General features: G+C 42.7%; 2 protein-coding genes across 5 annotated transcripts in view; one reads left to right on the forward strand and one right to left on the reverse strand.

The window, feature by feature from the left end:
• Nucleotides 1-476: 476 nt before the first annotated feature.
• On the reverse strand, nucleotides 477-17,291 carry LOC109905745 (peroxisomal carnitine O-octanoyltransferase-like). 4 transcript variants are annotated; one of them, XM_031787501.1, is made up of 16 exons: nucleotides 16,922-17,291; nucleotides 12,024-12,143; nucleotides 11,801-11,925; nucleotides 9,716-9,897; nucleotides 8,841-8,965; nucleotides 7,375-7,483; nucleotides 7,185-7,278; nucleotides 6,979-7,104; nucleotides 6,798-6,899; nucleotides 6,600-6,683; nucleotides 5,621-5,728; nucleotides 5,300-5,430; nucleotides 4,527-4,650; nucleotides 4,238-4,410; nucleotides 4,049-4,168; nucleotides 477-1,942 (listed from the first exon to the last, which is right to left on the reverse strand). In XM_031787501.1, exons 2-16 carry the CDS (start codon nucleotides 12,136-12,138, stop codon nucleotides 1,822-1,824), a joined length of 1,839 nt encoding a protein of 612 aa, XP_031643361.1. In that variant the 5' UTR covers nucleotides 12,139-12,143; nucleotides 16,922-17,291; the 3' UTR covers nucleotides 477-1,821. The 4 variants fall into 4 exon arrangements, with proteins under 4 accessions (XP_031643361.1, XP_031643358.1, XP_031643359.1 ...); XM_031787498.1 differs by having other exon boundaries at nucleotides 6,600-6,899; nucleotides 16,922-17,256; XM_031787499.1 differs by having other exon boundaries at nucleotides 4,049-4,410; nucleotides 16,922-17,249.
• The window catches only part of LOC109905709 (ribonuclease P protein subunit p38), a 47,169-nt gene continuing 43,625 nt past the window's right edge, over nucleotides 15,338-18,881 (forward strand). The window contains exon 1 of the mRNA XM_031787505.1: nucleotides 15,338-15,428. The gene's annotated coding sequence lies outside the window, so the exon portion shown is untranslated. The remainder of the gene's footprint in view (nucleotides 15,429-18,881) is intronic.

Here is an 18,881-nt window from a genome sequence, read left to right on the forward strand (position 1 = left end):
GTTTTCAGTTTTCCCCACTCCGACAGTCCTAGCAAAATTCTTGCTTGAGAAATTGCTCTTCACTAACCAGTAATTTTTATTTTTAAAATTACAATTTTAATTGAAAACAATCCCAGTAAGGTACTTAATTGTTACCCAGAAATGATATTGCGATAAAAACAGCTGCATTGGACCTTTAATGTTGAGAGGAATTATTTTTGAAATGATCATGAGCTGTGGCCTTCCAAACTGTCTCTGTGCTATGCTCATGCTACTGGAAGTGCCTGAGGTATTTGAAAGGACCAAAGAGTTCCTGAATGTTTTGTTTACCTTAACTGTAGGTAATATGTTGAGTGATACACACACACACCTGAGGGTTGGGGCTCAAGCACTAACAGTATATTGATACAAACCACGTTCCTGTTTCTACGTTGCACTGAATGAACTGACCTCTGCTTGGGTATGTACTGTATGTATGCATGACTTATGTAAACAGGTATCATTAATAAAGATGTTTTATTTGAATATTTGGGCTCATGACATGATTCAATCACTTTGATTTGTCAGTTCAATCACACTAAACAACTTTCATATTCAATAAAACATTTTCCAAGTTTACATTGTCAGTCAAGTCAAAACTATAATTTTCCTACTGTAAAGTGGGTTACATCATTTTCACTACTTTAGGCATTAAAACAGCTTCTTTTCATTTTGTTGAGTGAATCAAATCCAGCGCTCGTCTTTTATCACTTTTCTATCATTTACAACAAAAAAACATGCTGAAAATCTCAAGACTGTCTGAAAGGTATGAACACAATGGCCGTGTTCGAGAGCATCAAAACCGTGATGTATCATGGGTATATTGTGACAGGAATGTTCATTATTACAGACATCTACTACATAAAATGGCATATTGCATAGGGCGGCAGCCTATGGATCTGGCATAGGAGTGGTAGAGCTATTCAGCAGCTTAAAGTCTAAAAAGTCCGGTCAATTAGGGAGATATTCAATCAAAACCACTAACCAGATCTCTGGGGACAGACTAAAATAAGGACACAGCAAAAAGGCACATTATCATTTACTTGGGTTTCCTTCCGTCTCACCCAAACACCGTTTCATTGATCATATCCAGCCAAATGCATAATCCTCTACTGATGTGCAAAACATAAAAACAATCATTTTTCTTGCCCTGGAAACTGGACAGTTTTGATTGAGTAGGGCCCTTATATAATACCCATGGGGCCTGAGGTGAGACGGTAGTCAAAGACAACATGACCCGGTTCTCTGTTTCTCAATTTCACAGCTACGACGACAGTTACGTTCTAAGAGTCATTTCAACCAACCAAGAACATCTATGCCTCAGTCACTCTTCTGGAAAAGCCAATCAATGTAGAAAAATAATACTATTCATGATTCACTAATGACCAGGGACAGGTGACGCGATGCTACGCTGGTCACTGCAGAGTGGAAGTGTATGGTGACGGCGAGTTAGGATGTGTATGTTAGCTTAGCGGTGTACAGTGCATGGCATGGGTTAACACTAAATGTTTCTCACAACATAAAAACAGAAGACATCTAAACAGAATCTCTGATCTAGCTGCTACATAAAATCACAGAGAATGATTCACTAAGTGCAAAATTAACTAATTTGTTGAGCTGCATTTAAACAAATCATACATTTTTATTTTTTAAATGTAGAAAACAATAAATGTGCCTTTGCATTGATCTGTGCAGAACTAAACTATTACTGACTACCATCTACAAACTGTGTGTGTGTGTGTGTGTGTGTGTGTGTGTGTGTGTGTGTGTGTGTGTGTGTGTGTGTGTGTGTGTGTGTGTGTGTTAGAGCTGAGCTGTGGTAGCGAGATGTAACATCTCATGTAGGGAGGTAACCAGGTTCTGGAACAGTGTCTCTGCATCTGTCTCTTGACTGGACTTCCACGCTGTACAGGAAGCCACGATCCTGAAACAGGAAGTACAAGTCAGATACTGGACACTTGTAGAGGTTTTAAAAAATCTGTCCATCATAGAGAGGACGGAACAACACAGCTGCACTTTCTAATCACTACTATTAAACTTCACCCTTGACCTCACCTTGACCCCACTAACTAGATGACACGGAAAACAGCTGGAATAGTAACTGCTATCTGACCCAGAATGCATTGTCCAGAGTCCAGGACCTAAAGCACCAACATTTATCTAGAGGTATCTACTCAGAAGGATATCTAAACACCATCACTCTCCCTACAGTATTATGTCATCAGAAAGACAGGGGGAAGGGGAGGGTACCAAATAATTTTACATCCTCTAGTCTACCTAAAATGTAGTTTATTTTAGTAATGCACTCATGTGTTGTAGGTTGGAGCTAGGTGGTAATGTGTGTGTGTTTATTGGTCAAACTGTGGATGATGTTGTGTGGGGTCAGTGTGTGTGTGTGTGTGTGTGTTAACTGGTCAAACTGGTGGATGATGTTGCGTGAGGTCAGTGTGTGTGTGTGTGTTTACTGGTCAAACTGTAGATGATTATGTGTGGGGTCAGTGTGTGTGTGTGTGTCTATGTTTGTGTGTGTGTGTGTGTTTACTGGTCAAACTATGGATGATGTTGTGTGGGGTCAGTGTGTGTGTGTGTGTGGGGGGGGGGGGGGGGGGGGGTGTTGTGTGTGTGTGTGTGTTTGTGTGTGTGTGTGTTTACTGGTCAAACTGTGGATGATGTTGTGTGGGGTCAGTGTGTGTGTGTGTGTGTGTGTGTGTGTTTACTGTTCAAACTGTGGATGATGTTGTGTGGGGTCAGTGTGTGTGTGTGTGTGTTTACTTGTCAAACTGTGGATGATGTTGCGTGGGGTCAGTGTGTGTGTGTGTGTGTGTGTGTTTACTGGTCAAACTGTGGATGATGTTGCATGGGGTCAGTGTGTGTGTGTGTGTTACTGGTCAAACTGTGGATGATGTTGTGTGGGGTCAGTGTGTGTGTGTGTGTGTGTGTGTGTGTACTGGTCAAATTGTGGATGATGCTGCATGGGGACAGCTGTTGCACAGCAACTCATTGCCTTCCTGAAGACAAACAAAGTATACGAAATGCTTCAGTCTGGTTTTAGATCCCATCATAGCACTGAGTCTGCACTTGTGAAGGTGGTAAATGACCTTTTAATGGCGTCTCAGGATGGTAAGTTGGTAGTTGAAGATATCCCTCTAGTGGTGTGGGGACTGTGCTTTGGCAAAGTGGGTGGGGTTATATCCTGCCTGTTTGGCCCTGTCCGGGGGTATTATCGGATGTAGCCACAGTGTCTCCTGACCCCTCCTGTCTCAGCCTCCAGTATTTATGTTGCAGTAGTTTATGTGTCGGGGGCTAGGGTCAGTCTGTTATATCTGGAGTATTTCTCCTGTCTTATCCGGTGTCCTGTGTGAATTTAAGTATGCTCTCTCTAATTCTCTCTTTCTTTCTTTCTCTCTCTCAGAGGACCTGAGCCCTAGGACCATGCCTCAGGACTACCTGGCATGATGACTCCTTGTTGTCCCCAGTCTACCTGGCCGTGCTGCTGCTCCAGTTTCAACTGTTCTGCTTGCGGCTATGGAACCCTGAACTGTTCACTGTGACTACTATTATTTGACCATGCTGGACATTTATGAACATTCGAACATCTTGGCCATGTTCTGTTATAATCTCCACCCGGCACAGCCAGAAGAGGACTGGCCACCCCACATAGCATAGTTCCTCTCTAGGTTTCTTCCTAGGTTTTGGCCTTTCTAGGGAGTTGATGTAAGAAGGGCTATATAAATCTGTTTTATTTTATTTGTGTGTGTGTGTGTTTACTGGTCAAAGTGTGAATGATGTTGCGTGGGGTCAGTGTGTGTGTGTGTGTGTGTGTGTGTGTGTTGTTGTGTGTGTGTGTGTGTTTACTGGTCAAACTGTAGATGATGTTGAGTGGGGTCAGTGTATGTGGATGTGTGTGTGTGTTTACTGGTCAAGCTGTGGATGATGTTGCGTGGGGTCAGTGTGTGTGGATGTGTGTGTGTTTACTGGTCAAACTGTGGATGATGTTGTGTGGGGTCAGTGTGTGGGTGTGTTAGCCCACCTGTCGTCTCCGATGCGGTAGAAGAACCCGTAGCCATGGTGCACCATGGGAGCAACCGCTCCCAGGACTGTGGTGTAGCCAACCAGACTGGTGGACAGGGTAAAGTTACCGCCCCCGCCACTGGAGAGAGAACACACACAAATTACACACACCATAAACACAAACACACACACACACACACAAACACACCTCTTGGAATACAGTGGATCAGTGAAAAGGTCTGGCATAGGAAGTCCCTCCTCCTTGGCAATCAGGTAAAGGCCCAGGAGATGTCTGTCAAAACCTTTTCCGTTCTGTGCCTCAGCCATCAGTTTGTTGTGCTTGTTGAAGGCCAGCAGCAGGGCTTTCCTCTTAGCCTCAGCCTGGGAGACATACAGAAAGTCAGAGTGTAAGTATCCTGGTCACCAGATTTACATGTATGGCATGACAAAATATGAAGAACTAATCGTTTACTGGATACACACACTCTCACACTTACGCTGGCTGCAGGGAGGAGCATGGTATGGCACCAATTCTGTGCCTCCAGGGTACAGGGCCTCATGGTCTCAGTCCTACCGTGGTAGAACCTTCTGGTCATCGCTGTCTCATAGCAACTACCTAACCTGGGAGGGGGGATTATCATCAATCATCAGTTAAGGAGAGAATATTGGGGAGGAAGGATGGATGAATTTGATGGATAGATGGATGGGCGGGTGGGTGGATGGATGAATGTTGGGTGGATGGATGGATTAATTGGATGGATAGTGGATGGGGGGCCAGCTCCAAGCATAAGAGAATATAAGCCGTTGCTTAGGGCCCCAGGCCGCTAGGGCGCCCTCAAACTCACCACAAATTATTATTATTTATGAGTTAGAATAGTAGAATACACCAGTTACAAGGTCGAAATGTGGTTCTACACCAGCAATCTCTCTTGTTATGCTCTGGCAGTCAATCAATTCACCATGTCTTCTAACATTTCTTAAATTGGTAAGTTAGTCTAGCCAGCTATCTAAACTTGTAATCATGACTGAACACCGACCAGGGTGTCTAAGGGCCCTGACCTCCAGGGGGCCCCTATTGATTTTGTTAGTCACTCACTCTATCATCATTAATATGGCATAAGTCATGGCAAAATTAGTAGAATTACAAGAAATTTGTTTTAAAACTGAAAATAATGTTTCTCCACCCCATGGCCTAGCTTAGGCCCCAACGAAATCTCGCTTAGGGCCCCCAAAAGGCTAGAACCGGCCCTGACTGGATGGATGGTATTACCTCCCATGCTGTCTGTAATAAGCCAGTTGAAGGGCCAGTTGTATGAAGGTGTCTGGGTGGAGCTTCTTCTGTTTGATGGCTGCTTTCCCAAACGAGGTGAACGCATAACACACCACCTGCAAGTCCTGAGTCTGGAGACACACACACAGGTGTCTGTCAAACCAGATATCACACAGATTAGAGTTGTGTGTGTGTGGTGGGGAGAGTAAGGGCCTGTGAGGGTGTGTTTGTGATGAACACAACACCTGCGATGGTCCAATCTGACGACCAGGGAGATGCACAGAGTTATGAATGTGTGTGTGTATGTGTGTGTGTGCTCACAGTCTCAAAGTACTGTTGCTTGGCATGTGCAACGTCACTCCTGACTCTGTCATCCACAGTGAAGACCAACTCTTCAGGAAGAGGCATAGGCCGCACCGTCTCAGTGCCCTACATAGACACACACAATACAAATTATACTGTTGCTTACTCACAGTGAAATTAACCTGTTTATTACCTGATACATGGCAGCATAATAGAGAGCCACCTTATCCTGTTGTTCTCAGGTGTGAGCTATGGCGTAAAATCTTCTAAATAGAACCAGAGTGTAGTTTTATGCTGAGCCGGCATGCTTACGCCCAGGCGCCCAGAGTGAAGTTTTATGCTGAGCCGGCATGCTTACGCCCAGGCGCCCAGAGTGTAGTTTTATGCTGAGCCGGCATGCTTAGGCCCAGGCGCCCAGAGTGTAGTTTTATGCTGAGCCGGCATGCTTAGGCCCAGGCGCCCAGAGTGTAGTTTTATGCTGAGCCGGCATGCTTACGCCCAGGCGCCCAGAGTGTAGTTTTATGCTGAGCCGGCATGCTTAGGCCCAGGCGCCCAGAGTGTAGTTTTATGCTGAGCCGGCATGCTTACGCCCAGGCGCCCAGAGTGTAGTTTTATGCTGAGCCGGCATGCTTAGGCCCAGGCGCCCAGAGTGTAGTTTTATGCTGAGCCGGCATGCTTACGCCCAGGCGCCCAGAGTGTAGTTTTATGCTGAGCCGGCATGCTTAGGCCCAGGCGCCCAGAGTGTAGTTTTATGCTGAGCCGGCATGCTTACGCCCAGGCGCCCAGAGTGTAGTTTTATGCTGAGCCGGCATGCTTAGGCCCAGGCGCCCAGAGTGTAGTTTTATGCTGAGCCGGCATGCTTACGCCCAGGCGCCCAGAGTGTCCCACACTCAGCAATACTTATGCGTCCGGTTTAGCAGGCCAGTAAGACACTTATAATTAAGGACAAACAAGCTATACAGTCACTGAAAATAAGTTCAATAGAAACAGTATTTACCTTCCACTTGCCATCTGTAGCTTTGAGCTGCTGATCCACATAGTAACAGTGAGTTACCAGCACCATGGCATCGTAGGGGGCATGCTGCAACACACACCAGCAATTACCATACATAGGAGCACACTCACAACAAAACATCATTACACTACTGCTAACAAGAGGAGCAATCATCTCTCGCTCTACAAAACAGTAACACACGTCACAATTGGATCCGAAGGTTCCGTCGGCGAAGGAGAGGGAGTTGTAGGACTTGTCTCCCCAGCGGATGGTGGGGTCTCCTGTCAGCGCTTCCCGGGTCACCTGGGGGCAAAGGCCATAGGTCAGATTATATCATACTAAGGATGGTATGGATGCCTGTGGTGTGTGTGTGTGTACGTACTGGTGTGTAGTTCTCTGCAGTAGCGTAGGGTTTAGCATCGTCCAGTGAGACCACAAACAGACTGCTCTGGATGATCTCTAAGATGGTCTTATTGGCTGGATCTATACCTATCAGATACTCCCTGGCCTACAGACACAGAGAGAGCGAGAGAGAGTGAGGTTTAGGGCATGGTGACGTCCATTCTATACAGCCAACTTCACACACACCTCAGCCCAGCGTGTCCTCTCCTCTGAGGTGAGAGCGGCGACACCATCTCCCGCTGGCTCCCCTTCACAACACTGCTTCACATGGGTCAGCTGCCTACACACACACACACACACACACCCATGCACATAAATACTTGCAAATATATGCAGATACACACAAATATACCTAAATATCCACCGGCCAGAATACCTGAGCAGCTCTGGAGGGGTAAGAATGTGTCCGTCACACACTGCATCAAACGAGAAGAAACGCCCCTTACACATCACCACCACGTGGGAGGGGCATGGACCCTCGCTCTCTACAACACACACAGAAAAAGCATCAATACATACAGCACCAGTCAAAAGTTTGGACACACCTACTCATTCCAGGGTTTTACTTTATTCTTACAATTTTCTACATTGTAGAATAATAGTAAAGACATCAAAACTACGTAATAACACATATGGAATCATGCAGTAACCAAAAAGTGTTAAACAAATCAACCTATATTTTATATTTGAGATTCTTCAATGTAGCCACTGTCATGCCCTGACCTTAGAGAGCCGTTTATTCTCTATTTTGGTTAGGTCAGGGTGTGACTAGGGTGGGTACTCTAGTTTACTTTATTTCTATGTTGGCCTGGTATGGTTCCCAATTAGAGGCAGCTGTCTATTGTTGTCTCTGATTGGGGATCATATTTAGGCAGCCTTTTCCCACCTGTTGTTTTGTGGGACCTTGATTTTTTGTAGTGCCTGTGAACACTGCATTTACTTCACGTTTCGTTTGCTCGGTATTGTTTTTGGTGAGTTTAATTTATTAGTTATTCTGACAACGATCGTGACAGCCACTCTTTGCCTTGATGGCAGTTTTGTACACTCTTGGCATTCTCTCAACCAGCTTCACCTGGCATGCTTATCCAACAGTTTTTTAAGAAGTTCCCACATATGCTGAGCACTTGTTGGCTGCTTTTCCTTCACTCTGCGGTCCAACTGATCCCAAACCATCTCATTTGGGTTAGGTCGGGTGATTGTGGAGGCCAGGTCATCTGATGCAGCACTCCATCACTCTCCTTATTCAAATAGCTCTTATTTTGGGTCATTGTCCTTTTGAAAAACAAATTATAGTCAAACCAGATGAGATGGAGTATCGATGCAGAATGCTATGGTAGCCATGCTGGTTAAGTGTGCCTTGAATTCTAAATACATCTCTGAGTGTCACCAGCATAGCACCCCCACACAATCACACCTCCTCCTCCATGCTTCACGGTGGGAACCCCACATGCAGAGATCATCTGTTCACCTAATCTCCATGTCACAAAGACACACCGTTTGGAACCAAAAATCTCAAATCTGGCCTCATCAGACCAAAGGACAGATTTTCACCGGTTTTATGTCCATTGCTCGTGTTTCTCTGCCCAAGCAAGTCTCTTCTTATTATTGGTGTCCTTTAGTAGTGGTTTATTTGCAGCAATTCGACCATGAAGACCTGATTCAGACAGTCTCCTCTGAACAGTTGATGTTGAGATGTGTCTGTTACTTGAACTCTGTGAAGCACTTATTGGTGCTGCATTTTCTGAGGCTGGTAACTCTAATGAACTTATCCTTACAACAAACATCATATTGCATGGCGGTGTCGGGGGGGGGGGGGGGGGGGGGGGGGGGGGGGGCACCTACCTGTCTTAAAGTAGTTGATGATGGTATCCTTGGTGACTCCAGGAACTTTACATGTACAGAACAGCATTCTGAACTGGTCCATATCCAACACCACATTACCAGCTTTATGAGGGTCCAGCCTCTCCCTGTCGGGGACCACACAGTCAGAGAGTGTGTACTGAACGTGTGTGTTTAGGGATACACAAGGTACGTACGTATTCACCGTCCAACTAAATGCTTAGTTGCAGGTTCCTTCTCAACAATGAAACAACAATAAGAAATAAAATATAATAATATGAACATAAAGTAACTGGCTCAGTAGAATAGAATAAATATTTTAAACAACTATAATACAGGAAGGCACAATTTATAGTTAAATAAAAACACGTGTTTTGGGGAAGAGGGGGATTGGAGGGCAAGTGTTTAAATTGTGCATTATGTCGCAATCGGAAGAGTCTGGTAGCAGTAGTTGTGATGTGTGTGTAACCTTAATACATATACACGGTGTGTACAAAACATTAGGAACGCCTTCCTAATATTGTGTTTACATGCCCTTTTGCCCTCAGAACAGCCTCAATTCGTTGAAGCATGGACTCTACAAGGTGTCGAAAGCGTTCCACAGGGATGCTGGCCTATGTTGACTCCCTGTTCAAAAAGCACTTAAATATTTTATCTAAGCCCACTCAACCTCTGAATGACACACACACACAATCCATGTCTCAATTATCTCAAGGTTTAAAATCATTCTTTAACCTGTCTCCTCCCCTTCATATACACTGATTGAAGTGGATTTAACAGGTGACATCAATAAGTGATTATAGCTTTCACTTGGATTCACCTGGTCAGTCTATGTCATGGAAAAAACATGTTTTGTACACTCAATGTGAGTATCTTACGTGCGAAGCAGGTCCCAGTACTGTAGAGTGTGCCACATGCTTATGCTGGTCCTCTGTAGCTGTACTCCCTCTGTAGGGGGCCAGCAGTGCTCTAGGTAGGGTGCAGGACCTCCGAAGTTCACATTCAACTGGGAGGGGTAACGCAATTCCAGATAGGCTGCATCCAACCACCACTCCTCCAACTGCAGGAAAACACACAGAATAAAGATGAAACACTTCAGGGAGACACCATAATGACTGCAGTATTTAAAACACTCAAAGAGTCCCTTTCGCAGTTGCTCAGGGTCGAGCATGGTGTGTGACCAGTTCCCACATGTTCTAGCTGTGCAGTGTGTTGAGTGTAGAGATCGACTGATTAATCGGAAAGGCCGATTAATTTGGGACGATTTCAAGTTTTCATAACAATCGGTAAGCAGCATTTTTGGACACTGATTATGGCAGATTACATTGCACTCCACGAGGTGATTGCGTGGCAGGCTGACTACCTGTTATGCGAGTGCAGCAAGGAGCCAAGGTAAGGTGCTAGCAAGCATTAAACTTATCTTATAAAAAACCATCAATCTTAACATTATAACTAGTTAACTACACATGGCTGATGATATTACTAGTTTATCTAGATTGTCATGCGTTGCATATAATCGATGTGGTGCCTGTTAATTTATCATTGAATCACAGCCTACTTCGCCAAACAGGTGATTTAACAAGCGCATTCGCGAAAAAAGCACTGTCGTTGCACCAATGTGTACCTAACCATAAACATCGACGCCTTTCTTAAAATCAATACACAAGTATATATTTTTAAACCTGCATATTTAGTTAATATTGCCTGCTAACATTAATTTATTTTAACTAGGGAAATTGTGTCACTTCTCTTGCGTTCTGTGCAACAGAGTCAGGGTATATGCAGCAGTTTGGGCCGCCTGGCTCGTTGCGAACTGTTGGAAGACCATTTCTTCCTAACAAAGACAGCCAACTTTGCCAAACGGGGGATGATTTAACAAATGCGCATTTGCAAAAAAAGCACAATCGTTGCACGAATGTACCTAACCATAAACATCAATGCCTTTCTTAAAATCAATACACAGAAGTATATATTTTTAAACCTGCATATTTAGTTAAAAGAAATTAATGTTAGCAGGCAGTATTAACTAGTCAAATTGTGTCACTTCTCTTGCGTTCATTGCACGCAGAGTCAGGGTATATGCAACAGTTTGGGCCGCCTGGCTCGTTGCGAACTAATTTGCCAGAATTTTACATAATTATGAAATAACATTTAAGGTTGTGCAATGTAACAGCAATATTTAGACTTATGGATGCCACCCGTTAGATAAAATACGGAATGGTTCCGTATTTCACTGAAAGAATAAACGTTTTGTTTTCTAAATGATAGTTTCAAGAATTGACAATATTAATGACCTAAGGCTCGTATTTCTGTGTGTTATTATATTATAATTAAGTCTATGATTTGATAGTGCAGTCTGACTGAGTGGTAGTAGGCAGCAGCAAGCTCATAGGCATTCATTCAAACAATGCTTCAAGCATTGCGAAGTGTTGTTTATGACTTCAAGCCTATCAACTCCCGAGATTTGGCTGGCAATACTAAAGTACCTATTAGAACATCCAATAGTCAAATGTATATGAAATACAAATGGTATAGAGAGAAATAGAGAAATAGTCCTACAATAACTACAAACTAAAACTTCTTACCTGGGAATATTGAAGACTCATGTTAAAAGGAACCACCAACTTTCATATGTTCTCATGTTCTGAGCAAGGAACTTAAACGTTAGCTTTTTTACATGGCACATATTGCACTTTTTCATTCTTCTCCAACACTTTGTTTTTGCATTATTTAATTAAACCAAATTAAACATGTTTCATTATTTATTTGAGACTAAATAGATTTTATTGATGTATTATATTAAGTTAAAATAAAAGTGTTCATTGTTCATTCAGTATTGTTGTAATTGTCATTATTACAAATATATATATAAAAATATTGCATCGTTTTTTTTGGGGTCCTCCAATAATCGGTATCGGCGTTGAAAAATCATAATCGGTCGACCTCTAGTTGAGTGTGTGTACCCAGTTCCTGCGTGTCCTGGCTCTCTGCAGTAGTTTTTGGTGCAGGTCTTTGCCGATGCCCTCTCCAAACCTCTTCACTACGGCTGCAGTCACCTGGTACTCCTCCTCTGTAGCAAACGGCCGCACTGTAAAATACACACAGACATTTCAGTAACTAGACACATTTTCATCCAGGGTCCATGCTAACGGAGCTTCTCTTTCTCACATGCAGCTGGCATCTCACCTGCATCCAGGTACTTGGCGAGGCTCCCCTCTAGAGACGGTACAGGGAGAGGAGGCAGGCTATGCTGGTACTGGAACGTCCGCTCAGTGGGGAACTCTGACACCTGGTTGGTCATGTCACCTAAAGCACCAAAACACCTGGTTAGCCATGTTGTCACCTACTATACTAAAACACCTGGTTAGCCATGTCAACTACAATACCAAAACACCTGATTAGCCATGTCGTCACCTACAATACCAAAACACCTGATTAGCCATGTCGTCACCTACAATACCAAAACACCTGGTTAGCCATGTCGTCACCTACAATACCAAAACACCTGATTAGCCATGTCGTCACCTACAATACCAAAACACCTGATTAGCCATGTCGTCACCTACAATACCAAAACACCTGGTTAGCCATGTCAACTACAATACCAAAACACCTGATTAGCCATGTCATCACCTACAATAGCAAAACACCTGGTTAGCCATGTTGTAACCTACAATAGCAAAACACCTGGTTAGCCATGTTGTAACCTACAATAGCAAAACACCTGGTTAGCCATGTTGTAACCTACAATACCAAAACACCTGGTTAGCCATGTTGTAACCTACAATACCAAAACACCTGGTTAGCCATGTTGTCACCTACAATACCAAAACACCTGGTTAGCCATGTTGTCACCTACAATACCAAAACACCTGGTTAGCCATGTTGTCACCTACAATACCAAAACACCTGGTTAGCCATGTTGTAACCTACAATACCAAAACACCTGGTTAGCCATGTTGTCACCTACAATACCAAAACACCTGGTTAGCCATGTTGTAACCTACAATAGAAAAACACCTGGTTAGCCATGTTGTAACCTACAACACTGTAAAATAAATGTCCAGGTGAACAAAAGAGGAGAGCAGTCGCAGATGAAGACAATTTAGAATCAATCCTGTTTATTACAAGTTGCAACAGGGAGACACCACCCAGCATAGAAAATGTCTAACTGGCAGAGAAAATGTCTAACTGGCATCTTGGAGACAGTCCTTTAATGTCCTAATCAGACAGCACCAAATGTTCTGTAAACAGCAGCCTCTTGGAGACAGTCCTTTAATGTCCTAATCAGACAGCACCAAATGTTCTGTAAACAGCAGCCTGAGAGGCTTGTAGGAAGTCAAAACAGAAAGGCAACGACTTTGTCAGCTGCTACAGAATCAGTGTCCACAGGATGTCATCAATACAATACAACAGTGAAATATCAGTGTGTCCTCCAGTCTGGCATTATGCACTATTGACAAATAGGAGAATAATCCATCTTTTTTTATGATTTATTTTAATTTAGCCTTTATTTAACTAGGCAAGTCCATTTAAGAACAAATTATTATTTACAATGACGGCCTACCAAAAGACATAACGCCTCCTGCGGGGAGTGTACATGTATGTACATATTTTTTATCCCTTTACACTTGTGTGTATACGGTAGTAGTTGTGGAATTGTTAGGTTAGATTACTCATTGGTTATTACTGCATTGTCGGAACTAGAAGCACAAGAATTTCACTACATTCGCATTAACATCTGCTAACCATGTGTATGTGACAAATAACATTTGATTTGATTTGATTTAGCCCTGGGACATCAGGTGGGTGCAATTCATTATCAGGTAGAACAGAAAACCAGTAGGCTCCAGATCTTGTAGGGTAAGAGTTGAATAACACTGCTCTACATACTGAGTACACAAAACATTAGGAACACCTTCTTAATATTGAGTTGCACCCCATATTTGCCCTCAGAAGAGCCTCACTTCATTGGGGAATGGACTCCACAAGGTGTCGAAAGCGTTCAACAGAGTTGCTGGCCCATGTTGACTCCAATGCTTTGTCAAGTTGACTGGACGTGCTTTGGGTAGTGGACCACTCTTGATACAGACGGGAAACTGTTGAGAGTTAAAAACCCAGCAGCGTTGCAGTTCTTTTTTGTATATTTTTTTCTTTGACCCTCTTTTTCGATATTGTCTCAAAGCTGCAACTTTCCAACAGGCTCGGAAGAGGCAAAAGTGGAGTCATGCGTTCTCCAAAACATCACCTGCCTAACATCACTCCTTAACCAATGTGTCGGGGGAAACACTGTTCAACTGGCAACTGGTGTCGGCCCGCAGACACCCGGCCCACCACAAGGAGTCGCTAGAGCGCGATGAGACAAGTAAAGCCCCACCGTCCAAACCCTCCCCTGACCCGGACGACGCTGGGCCAATTGTGCACCGTCCTATGGGACTCCCGGCCACGGCCGGTTGTGGCACAGCCCAGGAATGAACTCGGGTCTGTAGTAACGCCTCAGACCGCTGCACCACTTGGGAAGCCCTAGTGTTGCAGTTCTTGACACACTCAAACCGGTGCGCCTGGCATCTACTACCATACCCCATTCAAAGGCCATTAAATATTTTGTCTTTATTATTCGTTACAATATTTTGTTGAGGTTTAGGGTTTAGTGAATGATTTGTCCCAAATACAATTTTTTGTTTTTTAACTATTTAGGACTAACTTATTCCTCGCCACCCATTCTGAAACTAACTGCAGCTCTTTGTTAAGTGTTGCAGTCATTTCAGTCACTGTAGTAGCTGACATTTATAAGGGAAATACCTAGTCAGTTGTACAACTGAATGCACACAACTGAAATGTGTCTTCCACATTTAACCCAACCCCTCTGAATCTGAGATGCGCAGGGGGCTGCCTTAAATCAACATCCGGGGAACAGTGCTTTGCTTCTGCTTTGCTCAGGGGCAGAATGACAGATTTTTACCTTGTCAGCTCGGGGATTCAATCCAGCAACCTTCCGGTTACTGGCCCAACACTCTAACCACTAGGCTAACTGCCGTAGTGTTCAGTCATCCGCATACATAGACACACTGGCATGTCGTTGAAAAAAAGTAAGGGGCCTAGACAGCTGCCCTGGAGAATCCCTGATTCTACCTGGATTATGTTGGAGAGGACTACACCCTCAGCGTTCGGTTATCCACATTACAGCAGGAGGTGTAAAGCCATAACACATACATTTTTCCAGAAGCAGACTATGATCAATAACGTCAAAAGCTGCACTAAAGTCTAACAAAACAGTCCCCACAAACTTTTTATCATACATGTATCACAGCCAATCATCAGTCATGTGCTGTGTTTCCCAATAAGCATGCTGAAAGTCTGTTGTCAATTTGTTTACTGTAAAATAGTCTTGTATCTGGTCAAACACTGTAAAAAAAAAAGCCTGTCCCTTTAAGAACTCAGTGATGACATTACAGCTATCACAAGCTGGCAGAGTGTTTAGTTCATTACCAAATGCAGCTGGCAACCTACTACTGTGAACACAAATCTCAGTTTTGGACATTATTTTCTTTCTGGCCAATTTATTCATCACTGTGCGTGAAAACCAAAACTGTAAGTAATGTATATGTTTTCGCCTTGTTTTACTGACGAAGTTGTCAATAGTTAAAGAATATTTTTGTAATTATTACAGCATTATGGGTCTAGTTTTTATGCTAGCTATCTAACAATCTTAGCTACATTTTGTTAGCTGGTTAGTCTGATGTTGCTAGCCACTTGTATTTTTGTTTCAGTCATTGGTTTAGTATAACAGATGAGAGCTGGATATCTTGTTTGTTATTGCTAAATGAATGTACATTATCTTAGTATTGATGCCATTGTATTCATATTTATTATTTCCAGATCACATCTTGTATGGGATAAATGGACAATTAATTGGATAATTCCAGCTGAGTGACTTAGCACAGAATTGCAAACATTGTTAATCTCCAATCAACATCAAAGAACCCTAAACTGAGGAACTGTCTTTCTCACCGTTTCTCTAATAAGAGTACAATCGCCATAAGACTAACCTACTCAATCAATGTATACATTCCAGAGGCATCAACCTCTAATTCGAAAACCAAAAAATCTCAAAGTGTACTAAGGGTTGGTAACAGGCTGATTGGTCAGCTATTTGACCCAGTAAAGGGGGCTTTAGTATTTTTGGGAAATTATTTTTGCTTTGTGGAATTCAAAATGACAATGCTTGACTGCGTTTGTTGTTGGCATGTCATGCCTAAGTTTGCTAATATTGCCAATGAAAAAAAGTATTAAAGTAGTTGGCAATATCAGAGGGTTCATCTGATTCAATGAATGATGGATGCTGAGTTTGCATTTTTATAGAACAATCGTTAAATTATTTACTTTGATTTAGATACAAGCTTCATGAAACCTCCCCAAAAATGTATGACTTGATGAAATTCCAGTTTTTTGGACCTAACGTTAACTTCCTTACAACTTTTTCCATATTTGGTCAAATTATAAATGTTTATGGTTTCCTACCTACCCCTTTGGATCAATGTACCCCGATCTCCCCTACTACAGTACAGTCAATATCTACAAAGATAGTTGTAGAATTTGTAGCTGGGCAATTCCATTGTAACGGAATTACTCTGAGACTCAGGTTTTTCACTTTAAAATGTATGCCATACAAAACCCATTGATTTCAAAGTTTAACAAACCATGCAACCAAATCGGAGTATCAGAGTAATTCCACATAAACATGTAATTGCCCAGCTAGCTAGACTCGCAGGCCAGATGCAACTTTTATTATTGGAGATCAAATTCCATATTTTCCGAGGCGGCGCAGCCTTGTACCAATCGCATTAATAAGCACGTTTATAGCACAATTGCTCAGCAATTGATTACCATATAAATCCTTGATAGATAACCATATGATGAAACATAGCTAGCAAGTCAGTTCTACTTACTGCAGAAACAAGTGCACTAGCTAGCTATAAAATAGTTGGCCCCTTGCATTGTTTTCACGGCTCGAATGTAGGTCCGTTTCAGTTTGCAGTCCGATCGAAGCAGCTTAATCCCACAAACATGACAAGCAAACTCACCTTATAATTTTGTGATATTTTGCGAATTCCGATATGTGAAAAGTTGTTTTCGATCGTCCATTCAAAATAAAAATAATGTTGCGGCTATTTTCTAGACTAGACTGTAGAGGAAGGCGCTTGCGGTAGCTTGTGTTGTTGCTCCGCTCGTGGTGTATGCAGCGCTTCTCATCACCTTTCACCCAGTAAGTGGTCATGGCTAGAAAGGCTACAGCTTTTGTCAAAAGTGTATTTATTTTGTCATTTTAGCTAACTCTGAACTTTATCCAAATCTTAACCTAACTATCCTAACGTGCTCCGTTAATTACCCTAACATGCTGTGTAAATTCTCCTAACCTGCTACGAAAAGTCAAATTTGACAAAAGCTGTATCCCATCTAGTCAACCCCAGTTAGCGGGCTGCTAACACCCGGAAGAGTGGAGTGGTGATATTATTACACGTGACTTGGCTTTATTCATTCTTCATGGATATCTATTGTGAGACTGCTAAAACACTCCTCTTAAAATAGTTGTTTGTTCTTTACACGAGGCCAGATGTGCATGCATTCTTGTACGTTGCACTTTTAGATGGTGCATTGTCAGCATTAGATCCTGGTGCATTACCTGTCATGACAGTGTATATGAAACATCACACAAACTGTGATCAGTGATGATCAAGGCACCATACAGATTACAGAAACAGCATCATTTTAAGGCTGCGTTACACATTTTATTTTATTTTATTTATTTTACCTTTATTTAACCAGGTAGGCAAGTTGAGAACAAGTTCTCATTTACAATTGCGACCTGGCCAAGATAAAGCAAAGCAGTTCGACAGATACAACGACACAGAGTTACACATGGAGTAAAACAAACATACAGTCAATAATACAGTATAAACAAGTCTATATACAATGTGAGCAAATGAGGTGAGAAGGGAGGTAAAGGCAAAAAAGGCCATGGTGGCAAAGTAAATACAATATAGCAAGTAAAACACTGGAATGGTAGTTTTGCAATGGAAGAATGTGCAAAGTAGAAATAAAAATAATGGGGTGCAAAGGAGCAAAATAAATAAATAAATAAAAATTAAATACAGTTGGGAAAGAGGTAGTTGTTTGGGCTAAATTATAGGTGGGCTATGTACAGGTGCAGTAGTCTGTGAGCTGCTCTGACAGGTGGTGCTTAAAGCTAGTGAGGGAGATAAGTGTTTCCAGTTTCAGAGATTTTTGTAGTTCGTTCCAGTCATTGGCAGCAGAGAACTGGAAGGAGAGGCGGCCAAAGAAAGAATTGGTTTTGGGGGTGACTAGAGAGATATACCTGCTGGAGCGTGTGCTACAGGTGGGAGATGCTATGGTGACCAGCGAGCTGAGATAAGGGGGGACTTTACCTAGCAGGGTCTTGTAGATGACATGGAGCCAGTGGGTTTGGCGACGAGTATGAAGCGAGGGCCAGCCAACGAGAGCGTACAGGTCGCAATGGTGGGTAGTATATGGGGCTTGGTGACAAAACGGATTGCACTGTGATAGACTGCATCCAATTTGTTGAGTAGGGTATTGGAGGCTATTTTGTAAATGACATCGCCAAAGTCGAGGATTGGTAGGATGGTCAGTTTTACAAGGGTATGTTTGGCAGCATGAGTGAAGGATGCTTTGTTGCGAAATAGGAAGCCAATTCTAGATTTCACGGCGAGCTGCAGTTAGTTTCAGAATGCGCAATGGGTTGTACCATAACTGTGTATTAGTACTAAACAAATTATTATAATAATAAATATATATATCTCAAAACAAGCACATAAAGGCTTCATAATTCATAAAGGTCACGTTAACTGACTGATATTATCTCATAGAATACAATATATTAGATCTCCTAATCCAACATTTCGGTGTATATTTAAAAAAAAACATTCTTTCCCTATTAGAAATGGCCAACAAAGCAAAGACAGAAAATGCTAACTAATTTATGTTTTTAAGGACTACAAGCTGGCT

Source organism: Oncorhynchus kisutch, linkage group LG13, assembly GCF_002021735.2.
Source record: "Oncorhynchus kisutch isolate 150728-3 linkage group LG13, Okis_V2, whole genome shotgun sequence".
Classification (NCBI taxonomy): domain Eukaryota; kingdom Metazoa; phylum Chordata; class Actinopteri; order Salmoniformes; family Salmonidae; genus Oncorhynchus; species Oncorhynchus kisutch.

Coding starts and splice junctions, on each gene's coding strand:
- LOC109905745 (XM_031787498.1), bottom strand. CDS start 12,138: ATGACCAACCAGGTGTCAGAGTTCCCCACTGAGCGGACGTTCCAGTAC. Junction 11,926..12,023: donor CGCCAAGTACCTGGATGCAG/GTGAGATGCCAG, acceptor TGTATTTTACAG/TGCGGCCGTTTGCTACAGAG. Junction 6,900..6,978: donor CTGCAGAGAACTACACACCA/GTACGTACACAC, acceptor CTTTGCCCCCAG/GTGACCCGGGAAGCGCTGAC.